Source organism: Acipenser ruthenus, chromosome 25 (genome assembly GCF_902713425.1).
Source record: "Acipenser ruthenus chromosome 25, fAciRut3.2 maternal haplotype, whole genome shotgun sequence".
Classification (NCBI taxonomy): Eukaryota; Metazoa; Chordata; class Actinopteri; order Acipenseriformes; family Acipenseridae; genus Acipenser; species Acipenser ruthenus.
Window position 1 is genome coordinate 26,908,350 of NC_081213.1, and position 11,362 is coordinate 26,919,711.

The window sequence follows — 11,362 nt, forward strand, 5'->3', positions numbered from 1 at the left end:
TAGCATTCCGGGTTTATTTAACACTGCAAATGTAAAGTTAACTATCGAGAGTAGGAATTATTTTTCACCCTGCGGTTTTTCGTGTTTGACAAGAAAGTATCAGCAGTACGTTTCAGTGCCAGATGCAAATATAAATGAAGAAAAAATGATTTGCGTGAAAGATTAACCTGTTTATTATCATTTTTCATAATTACATGAACAGCTTTTTTTAACAAAGTAATATACATCAATATAAGCACCCAAACCAACCTGCTTTTTACACCTAGTAGTACAAAAAAAGCCAGTATGTAAATGTTCCCAAAGGAATGCTTCTGGTTTAGTTTGAAACATTCTGCTGATAAATTAGAGCATAAAGTCGTTAAGAAGTGGTGACCACAACACTAAACTTATCCTTGGCTTCCAGCAGGGCTTTGGGAGGGAGTCAGAGCAAGAAGCTCAACACAGACAGTACAGATGACTTCAGAAGATGACTTCAGTCCCTACTAATCTTATTTGGAAGCCACACAAGAACTTTTTTATAAATGTTAATACAACAAACAGCTTGCATGGTTCCCAATAAAGTTTACTAACAGTGAGAATATTGAGATCTTTTCTCTTTGCACTTGCTTCCAAGCTATACACACAATATGTGCTTCCAGATATGCCCAAAGTAAAGTAGAGTATTCTAAATTAGGCAACTGCAAGTGCCCTTAGTGAAAATGTAGTGTTATAAAGATGTTACGGAAGTGCTTTAGATTACAGGGCATACATTAACACGTAATAACTGGGTAACTACCAATGGATCCTGCTCTTACATGGTAACTACTTGTGGAATACGCGTGTCATTCCAGGGAAATGTCATTGTCATGTACCTACTGTACACTCCAGTTAGCAACCATTGGCATTTACAATACCCTGATATTACAATGCAATTACATGGCTAGTCATGCCTTATAATTCAAAATGGTTTTGTTTTTTTTTTTTTTTTTAAGATATCCTTTTTGAAATTAACTGCAGTGTTTGAAACTTAAAAGTAAGGAACTCGGATACAACCTTTGGCCCATTTAAGAGCTATTTCGGTCACACTTTATTTTAATAGGCCAGCTAAAACTGCAAACACTATAGCCCTATGGATGATCATTATGATGATATTAAATCAGGTTTTTATTATCCCTAACCCTATCCCTGACCCTAACCCTAAGCTAAAAATTAACAATATTCGTTAACAGTTAATAAACTAAAAAATGGCCCTTAAAATAAAGCATGACTGCTACTTCATGCACGGCCCGTATTACGTTTGCTGGGTTGGGTGCATGGGTCATTAGGGGATTCTGGCATCAGCCCCCATTTGTAGTACATGAAGCCAGTAAGTGCTGTAGTGATGTATTGGCACTGCTATATTGGATGCATGTCTATGAAACGCATGCATAAGGAAGTAAAAGCATTAAGGTTTCAGCGGTCACAGTTTAAGGTGCTGACTGATCCAGAGAGCGATGTTCATGAACCCATCGGACTCTGCGTCCACTTTGGATAGGGAGTGGTTGTTACCGGGGTACCACAGCAACCTGAAAAACAAAAAGCAGCATTGGCTGATAATTACGAGTGCCGAATTAAAATGTGTCTACTACTTTGGAAAAACTTTACGATTCGATAGAAATCCATAAAAGGCAACCCCTAAAACATGCATAATCGGAAACATCCTTATTCTTTTAAAGCTTAAAAAAGAAATACAACACATTTGATTTACCTCCAAATTAACTAAAGCTGTCAAGTTTCTAATATGTGTTATCCGCACATTACAATTGGATAACCCACATCGGGGAACGATACAAACAGTTGTCAGCAGCTGTTTGGCTCTAGGGTAGCTCTCTCTCTGTGTATCTTTCTCTGTGTTACTTCACTCACCTGACAGGGACTCCCAGCGCCTTCAATGCACGGTAGTACTCAATTCCCTGCTTGCTGGGAACTCGTTTGTCATCCTCTCCCAGAGTTAGTAAAACAGGAGTCTTTACCTGCATAGAAATTAGATTACATTTTCTTTTTGTAATCTGAGATGCAAAGCTGCTTCACAATATAAATTAAAATGAGTACACAAAAAATATTTGCAATGTAAATTTAAACACAAAATGAAACAACCGCAAACTGAAGAGAAATAAAGACAGCTGGTAGTTTACTCACCTTAGGGGTATGTCTGATAGGAGATTTATTCAACATCTGCTCCCAGACAGCAGGGTCAGGCAGTGCGTCAGTGCTGTAGTCAAAGCCAGCCTCCACCATGCACCTTGAACACAAGGGCTGAAAGTCAGTTACTGAGTGCACACATCAATGTCAAGAGTCAAGACAGCCTCACGAATACTAATTTTGTTGACAAAGTCGTGAACATTGAAAGTTACAAACACAAGACACTCCCAAAGAAAACTGGATCAGTACAAGGAAGAGGAATGGTTGTAACAAAGCAATGGAGTTCAACGGCAAATCAAAAGACTGCGAAGAGCCCAGGTTGCCCACTGCATTAGGGGTTTGCAAAACAAAAGGAAAAGCTTGTGATTACCAGTCGGGGATGTCTGTACTCCCGATCATGGAAGCCAGGTTGATAACAGGGTTCCTGGCCACACAGGCCTTGTAGAACTCGGGGTACTGTCCAATCAGGTGGCAGGCCAGGAAGCCGCCGTGCGAACCTCCACTCACAGCAACCTTCTGCTCATCGAGCGACTCCGTCTTTAGGACGCTCTCCACTGAGTACTGAACAGAGGAGACGGAAGGAGAAAGTTAACCGAGGTCTCTTTATAACACTGCAGAAGACCAGTACTTTTAATGAACCACTGGACTGTACCTGCACATCCTTCACATCCTGGTCTCCTACATTTCCAGGCAGAGAGAGGACGCTGTCCTGGCCAAATCCGATCGAGCCTCTGTAATTCACTACATAACAAATACAGAAAGTACAATGGAAAATCGGTACTGAAATGTAATTATCCACTGTTACAAAACTCCAGTGTACAGGCTAATTCTGTGACTGTTGTACTCACCCAGAAGCAGCGCAAAGCCCATCTTACACAGGACAGCCTGAGACAGGAGCCACTCCGCAACAAACACGGAGTGCGGGCCTCCTGCATGAGACAGAGACGAGTCAAGAGGATACGTTAGTCAAACATGCTTCACTCCCCCATTATCAATTATAAAGTCATGTACTATATACACGTTATACATGAACTCCTGCTGCCCTCCCAAGATACCACTGTAAATATGTCTAATGATTTATTCCAGGCTTACCGTGTGGAATCACAATCAGAGGCAGCTTTTCTCCTTCTTTCGCTTTTGCCGGTTTAAGGAACAGAGCCTCGTAACTCAAGCCGGCTGTCAAGAATGAAAACATTTAAATTACACACAATAATACAGTCCACTGCGTTAAATCACTTGCTATGTGCGTGCAATTGAGGGTGTTGAGGGTGAGGGGAATGGGCACATACAAGCTTTGAATGGCACTGCATCTGAAACTAAAGAGATGATATTGCAACAAAGGGGCCACGTTTTGAAGGGCAAAGACAAATGAGAGGAATAAAATCATCAAGAAACACCTTTCGACACAGGAAGGAGCATAGGAATTACTGTTCCGAGTGGTATTACTGTGTTCCTCTCTGAATAACATGCTGATTTTAGAATAGCTTGTTGGAGAGGGAGGTGCATATCTCTTTTTATATATATATATATATATATATATATATATATATATATATATATATATATATATATATATAGTGGATGTTGCTGTAAGGCAGTAAAGCTGGCTCACGGTATGTCTGGTTCTCTTGCTCAAGAGGAGAGGTGAAGGTCAGCACTCTCCACTCAATCTCAGGGATAGGCTCAGACTCTTCCAGAGAGACCCAGCTCACAGCCTCAGAGCCCGCTGGCGGGAGGAAGCCCAGTTTCTGTAGGGAGAAGAGAGAGAGACAGACAGACCAGAGGGGATTACCGCTACAGTACCATCTGAATTACCAGCCGCAGACCCCTTTCAGGGCTTGCAATTCACTAAATAACCTCCATTTATTTAATGAACAGCTTCTTACATTTCAATGCAGCACGCTAAAGTGAAATATAAAAACAGAGACGGTAATCTAGTTTGATTATAGCATTTATTTAATAAGAAGATTTCAAATTGAACTTTAAGTCGCCACATTGTGCTGTTTCTCCAGGGTACCTTTAAGCATTACTAAGCCTCAGTAAAGAAACTATCACAATGGTGTAATATGTCCATTTCTCACCAGGCTGGGTGGGCAGTTAGGGGAGGAGCAGCTGACCACCATGAGGTCCCGGTCAATGGTCAGCAGTGTCCAGCTCCCCATGCTTGAACCTGAGAATGGAGAGAGAGGAGCGGGAGTGCTTGTGAACTAATACAAAGCGCCCCAAGGGCAATATCAGAACAGATTGATTCACTTAATTACAACAGGAGTTGCAAATATGTTCCTGCTGAAACTTAACCACATCCAGGGTTGGGTTCAATTTGTGTTTTTCAATTCCAGTTCCATTTCCAATTCCTTTTTAAAATCAATTCCAATTCAATTTCTTTCAATGGAATGTATTTGAAGGAATTGGAATTGATTAAAAGAGAATTGGAATTGGAAATGGAATTGAAAAAAAAAAAAAAAGAATTGACCCCAACTCTGACTACATCCACATTCCCTCAGCGCATTCAGACAGGTAAGAAGTGGCATTCCTGGAAAGACACCAAAATAATCCCAGGTTCGGCTGCAGACTGACAGAATACAAATGACAAACCCGAGTTACTCACCGGCGGTAAGGGATTCCACAGCCCCTGTGTTTATGTCCACCACAAGCAGCTCCTGAAACAAAACCAGCAAGAGAATATTAAAAAAGAGAAAAATATTGACGACTTCTGCCATAGGCATCAGACAACCAGGGAGGTCCTGCTGTACGATCTATTGACAGATGCATAGATGCAGAATTCAAAAAGGAGAAACATGTCTCCCACCAGGGTGTGCTTCGTTTCTAACAGTGTCTGATCTGATGTTTAGAATTGATCTGAATATTTTTTTCCTTGTTTCTCAGTCCTGTCAATACAGCACAGACTATGACATGGCTGTTTGTTTTTCAGTCCATGGTGATCATCCATAAAGTATTGAGACACACAAAGAAATTCAATGCAACTGGAGGCGGGGCTTTTGTTTCCCATGTTACCCACTCGAGACACCTTGCTTGCAAAACATCAATGTACAGCTCACTAAAATAAATCGGCACACCTTCATGCAAAATATCTTAATAAGCAATTTGTCCCTAAAGTGCAGTTGTTATTCATTAGCTATAAAAGCGAAACATTGGGTAGTTAATTTATTCGACATAACTATGCAGCAAGTCTTCCAGTGAGTCCAAGTGATGCTGGGTCTTTATCCTCCCGGGCCCACAGTTTCAGGTATTGGCAATAAGGCATGTTGCTGCCATGGTAACCATCTCACCTTCCTGCTTCTCTGAGGGGAGTTCAGCAGGACACGCTGGCTGTCAGCCGACCAGCAGAACCCAGGCAGGGAGGAGGTGTAGATCCCAGTGAAGCCATCTGGAGGAGACACCAATTACATTACGCTCCATCAACTGTCTGTAAAATCAGTCTGTTCAGCTGATTAACCTACAGTATTACCGATATCATGTTTAAAATGAAAACACATGTGCTATAGCATGCGTTTCTTTAAGCACTGCACATTTGAGACCTACATAGCTAATGGCTAAAGTGTATGGAATAATTGTTACTTTAAATGCAAGTAAACAAATTTACCCTCTCTGGGTCTACTGACGATGTCCACCACTGTTGACGTCGTTTTGGTGTACCAGTCATACTGAAATAGGAGAAAAATGTATATTACATTAACACTGTTTGCTCTTGTGTTAGATAAATAAAGCTCTTTCTACAGACATTACAACAAGGCACTCCTTTAATGAAGTGCAGTATACTGGCTAAATTACATTAAAAAGTAATTCCTTACCTTATACCGGGCACCCTGCAAATCAGATACTGAATCTCAATGGCCCTACCCTGAGAAAATCGAATGAAACCCTGTCCTTGAACACACTGACCATGCACAGCCGGCTGCACTGCTGATGGGGCCCGAACACTCCACACTCCAGGTAGACGATCCGGCACTGATCCGGACTGAGACGGGGGGAGCACACCGCCTTCGTGTCCGAGGAGAGCTGCTCTGCAATGACATGATGAGAAAAAGTGTAACGCTATCCAGAAACCATACACTGTGGTGAGGGCAACATGGAAATAACAAACAGTACCCTTGCCCTCTCAATAGCACTGCCTTTAGAAAACACTGAGCAGCACTTGACAGCCACCTACACAGGATCTGCTAGCATGAGTCTGTGAGCTTCTGATTGCTGCTCACAACAGACCTGCTTGCTGGGGACTTTGCAGAGTCCTTCCAGAACAATGTGTATTTGAGAATATATTCCAGTGCCAGTATAACAACACTTTGTCAAAAGGGCACTTTTATGGTACCTATTTATAACTGTGTTACACCTGTTCATTATAAACCCCCTACTATTATTATTATTATTTATTATTATTTATTTCTTAGCAGACGCCCTTATCCAGGGCGACTTACAATCGCAAGCAAATACAAATACATTCAAGTGTTACAATATAAGTCATACAATAAGAACAAGAAATACAATAATTCTCAAGTGTGACAAACTCAAGTGTGACAAACTATCAGGTAGGACTAGCTGTCTGTTTCCCCGTAACAAATCCCTGATAACTCTTCACTGGCTTAATGGTTTTAATGTCCCCCCCTTTTGAAAGCAATCACTTTTCTTACAGTCTAGCAAGATGACAACAGATCCCGAACTGGAAACGCACTGATTTTGGCTCACACATTTAACTCAGTTAATTAAAAAAAATATGTATAACACCACCACCCCTACCAACACTTACCACATTTACCACCACTGAGATCCACGTAGAACAAGGAGGACCTAACACAAAGGGCAGCAAAAGAAAGATATTTAGAAAATCAGACAAGGACTTTGGTTCCAGCATGTTTTTTTTGGTGTCAACACTGCCCCCACTATGAGGAGCAAATCTCTGACTGGCTGAGTGCACTACTGAAATCCATTAAGGGTGGGTAGAGATAAACTTGGCCTGCTATAATCTCTGCTGGTACTACATTTGCACTTGAGCAAAAGCCTGTAGTACCAAATGAGAGCCTGTTTCTGGAAAGTAGCCCCATTTTTTAAATCGATAGCCCCTTTTTTGAAAATTAGCCCTGTTTTTGGAATCAATAGCCCTCTTTTTTTGGATCCCAGCAGAGATCATGAGCCTCTGCAACACTCACCTTCTATTGGGGCAGTGCTTGAGTCCCAGCCTGAATGGCTCGTGCCTCCACCCCACAAAGACAACCCCGGTGTCGTTAGCAGCCCAGAACGCCTGCAACAGAAACACTGCTGTCACAATCCAAAGGACTGACAGAGCCTCTGGAGTATTCATACAGAAAGGTACATAAATCACTTCCAGTATGTACATGAAAATAACATATAACAGAACGCAAACTGTTTTTTATTCAAATATGACCCATTTCAGTCCTTCACGTGGCGTTTCCTCTAAAATGCACGATCCATAAGCATTTTCTGAAATGATGGAAAGAGTTAAGTGGAGTCCTGGCTCACCTGCCCAGGTGAGATGTTCTCTGGGACCCCCTCCAGCACGGAGATGTTGTTGCTTTCTACGTCAAGGACACACAGGACTGGAGCACTCTTGTTCACCAGGGTTTCCCCCCAGTCTTCATAGAACACAAACTGCTCCCCCTGGAAAACGCACCGAAACAGGACACATTACAAAAAGCTAAACCGCAGCCAAGAACGATGGGCAGATTGCCCATGCAGAAATTGCCTTGTGGGATAAACTCGAAGACAAGGTGTCTGATGAGGTTCTTTGATGACAGTAGGCTACCGTTCTGAAGATTGCATATTGTTTATAATCACTGGTGATTTGATTTAATTTTCTTGGCACCGTCACAGGACACATTTATAGGGCTACCACTAGGGGTTATTGGGGCACAGTAGCTGACCTGCAGTCTCATTACCAGCTTAATATGCCCACTGTTCATCTCAAAGTGGAAGTGGAAGTGGAAATGGAAGTCATTACTGTACAAAGGGACATTCTCATAGTTATAAAGCAGTGACCTCAAGTAATTCCACGGTCAACCACACCATCACTTGTTTTTAACAGCAGAACGGCTGGCAACCCTTAGCCAGGGTCAATTTTCATCAGGTCCGCACCCAACCCTACCTTGATGACGCTGTCTTTCTTGTCGGCTTTCAGAGTTTCCACCTCATCCCCCAGACCACTCAGCTCCGGGGACTCCGTCTCAAAAAACGAGCACGTCTTCGGACGCTTTTTCTCTGCCACGTACAGGAGGTGGGTCTCCGAGTGAGACCACACCAGGCATCCAAACTGGTCTGGAGCGCACAGGACAACAAAGGAGGTTATGATGTGTGCAACTGTCTAATCTCCCTGTTACTGTTTATTTTATTTAAGCACTACACTGCTAAGCCAGTGGTTTTGATAATATCTGATGTGCGGGCCCTTACCGTCGTCAAAGACTTTGCCATGTTTCTTCAGTCCTGTCAGATTGATGCTTTTCACTTTGCAGTTCTTGCTCCAGATCTGTGAGGAGGTAGAAAACAGCACTGTAGACCAGGTTAGGGAAATGCAAAGGTTTATTTCAAAGCTACCATTATGTGCTGCTGACTGGGGAAAAACAAGACCTAGAAATAAACAACCTGTAAACTATTTGTAAATAGTCAGAATACAACGCTCTAAAGACATTAATTACCTCAATTTCACATATAATGCTTGATAGATTAAATGGTAGCTGTAAATTTCACATATAATGCTGTGATTCATATTTTTTTTTATATTTGTTACTAGAAGCGCCTAGAGCAGTGCCCAGTGCAGGGTTTACCTCGAGAAATTGTTTCTCCTCTCCTTTGTTGCTGCACTCCCTGATGACAGCTTTCATCGCTCCTGACGGGGAGTCTCTGCTCAGCAGCCTACGGGGTCAACAACCAACACAATTACTGGGAGGACAGTGCAGAAACAATAGGAAACCACAGGGCTACATCCATAAAAAGAGGTCAGGATTTCACCCAAAACCCACTTTGAAAATTCATATGGGAAGTTTAAAAACACATGAGGTGCTTACTCTCCCTTTATCTCTGTGCAGTTTCCAGACGGACCAGAATAGACGATGGACTTGTCGTCGTGGAACGCGATGTACTGCCTGCAGAACTTGACGTTCTCATTGCGTTCCAAATCCCGCTGGCTCCATTCTGAAAACAGGACGGGAACACGTAGCTCGATATACAGGATTGGCCCTACAAAAGCACCTTCCAAGGACTAGTATAGTGAGATACACAGAGCGATGTTTCTGATGTCAGCCATCACTTGTGCCATGTGTAATACAGTTATCTAGGTCTACTGTACATCACATAAGACTCCCATTGCATAGCAGCTTGATCCATTCTTGGTTTTACTATGAGTTTAATAAGACACACCTGAGCTGGCTACCTATACAATGTGTCTAATCAAGCTTGTAATAAAGCCTGGCATGAGTGAAACTGCTATGCAATAGGTGTCTTATTTCCATCCTGTTACATATTTGGATTTTGTACGGATACTAATAGTTCAGCTTAACATTTTCTCAATGCAATACAGTAAAACACACAAAGAGAATAGTGTCATCAATCTTCAATTTGTTTGAAACTTTTCAAAAACTACTTTCACAAAAAGCAGTGCAACAAAAGTAATTAATTTTATTGCAATGGATTTCAAAGACTCCCCTGTTGAGAGGAAGGTACTGCACCTGTGTAGATGTTGCTGTATTTGCCTCCATACTGGGAAGTAATCACCGGTCCAACACAGGCTTTGGACAGGGAGGGAAAGCGGCTGTGCTCCCTGTACAGGGTGGTGATCTCCTCTGGGTTAGTGATGACCTATTGTGAAGAATTAAGAATATCCAGGCAGCCAGTAAGAGCTCTGTTCTTAACAGAGTCGATTGTGATCCTGATGTCGGAGTGCTGTCACTGGGTTAATCTGAAAATCAGATTCATGGTACAGCCTGGATGCTTTGAAGGTTCTCAAAGCACTTGTGCGCACTGCAAGACCTTTTGGCTGTGTAACTTTAGCAGAATGAGCATATCACTCCTGCAGCTGTGAGAAACTGAAAGAGTATACTCAGACACACACACACAGTGCATGGATTAAACCAGGTCTACAGCTTTGTAATATCTTCTATTCATACTGTGCATTAGTGGTAACTGAACAACCAGGTTATCCACAGCTGTTTTCCTATAATTCAAGCATTTTTTTTTTGGCATTTAAATAATAATAATACTATTAGATTAACAGTACACTGGCAACGATACTACAGTATGCCCGGATGACTAACAGACAGGTGAAATTCGTTTAACCGTCCTGGGTTAGGCAAGGTCACGTGTTTACTTCACGTCTGATTTCTGACCTTCTTCTGGGTGCACGTTTTATACATGACAGCACTTGCTTCATTAAGTGTGACCACTGTAGTTAACGCGGTCTGTACCGAATACCTTTAAAATCCAGCAGCCAGTACCTCACAATAAAACTCGTGGTCCATAGTCCATATATATATATATATATATATATATATATATATATATATATATATATATATATATATATATATACACACACATATATAACCAATCCATTCTTATGACAACCACACTTACTGAACTGTGAAACCCCATTGCTACGAACAGACAGGTTTGTGCAGAGTTTTTTAAATAACCACAAACGAGTTCAGAATTTAATTTTAAAAACCTCAAGAAGGTCCAGGAAGTGAGCCTCATAATAACATTAAAGACGTGTTATTCCACATACTTCCTCATTAATATATCCAGCTAGTCTCCTCCTCCCGTCACACTGTTCAGTATTGTCAGTGTAATCATCATACACGCTGTAACTTCAATGGCAACATGCACTTACAACACACTAGCTGTAACTTTGAATCTCATATTAAAATATAACAACTTTATTACTTTGCATGTACTATAAAATACTTTGAAACTATACCTGCGACTCCATACCGACTGTACCAGCAGACAAGGCACCACATAATTTGGAATATACAAAGGAAGGACAAAGGGGTCTAGTTAAACTATATAAGCGCTCAAATATTTTGCTTATTATTTAAAATAAAAAAAACAGGCGGTGTACTCATAATAAAATAATATAACCTTAATTACCCTCACTCTATTCGTTCATTGTATTTGTGATATAGCTACTAAATACAAACGTTCTACTTGCATGCACCCCCTTTCAAAATCAAATGGT

At 41.5% G+C, this 11,362-nt stretch overlaps 1 protein-coding gene across 1 annotated transcript; it reads right to left on the reverse strand.

Moving 5' to 3' along the window:
* Window positions 1–149: 149 nt before the first annotated feature.
* On the reverse strand, window positions 150–11,362 carry LOC131701525 (acylamino-acid-releasing enzyme-like). The gene is made up of 22 exons (XM_059000058.1): window positions 11,102–11,362; window positions 9,855–9,984; window positions 9,195–9,321; window positions 8,955–9,042; window positions 8,581–8,656; window positions 8,279–8,448; window positions 7,657–7,794; window positions 7,326–7,417; window positions 6,926–6,966; window positions 6,064–6,185; window positions 5,765–5,825; window positions 5,451–5,548; window positions 4,769–4,820; window positions 4,242–4,330; window positions 3,773–3,908; window positions 3,253–3,336; window positions 3,009–3,089; window positions 2,813–2,901; window positions 2,531–2,721; window positions 2,158–2,260; window positions 1,885–1,991; window positions 150–1,544 (listed from the first exon to the last, which is right to left on the reverse strand). Exons 1-22 carry the CDS (start codon window positions 11,111–11,113, stop codon window positions 1,439–1,441), a joined length of 2,193 nt encoding a protein of 730 aa, XP_058856041.1. The 5' UTR covers window positions 11,114–11,362; the 3' UTR covers window positions 150–1,438.

Bases quoted from the DNA above. Each gene is read 5' to 3' on its own strand.
- LOC131701525 (XM_059000058.1), bottom strand. The intron at 5,549-5,764 runs GTAAATTTGTTT...TGTCTCCTCCAG, and splicing joins CGTCAGTAGACCCAGAGAGG to ATGGCTTCACTGGGATCTAC. The intron at 1,992-2,157 runs GTGAGTAAACTA...ATTTCTATGCAG, and splicing joins CTATCAGACATACCCCTAAG to GTAAAGACTCCTGTTTTACT.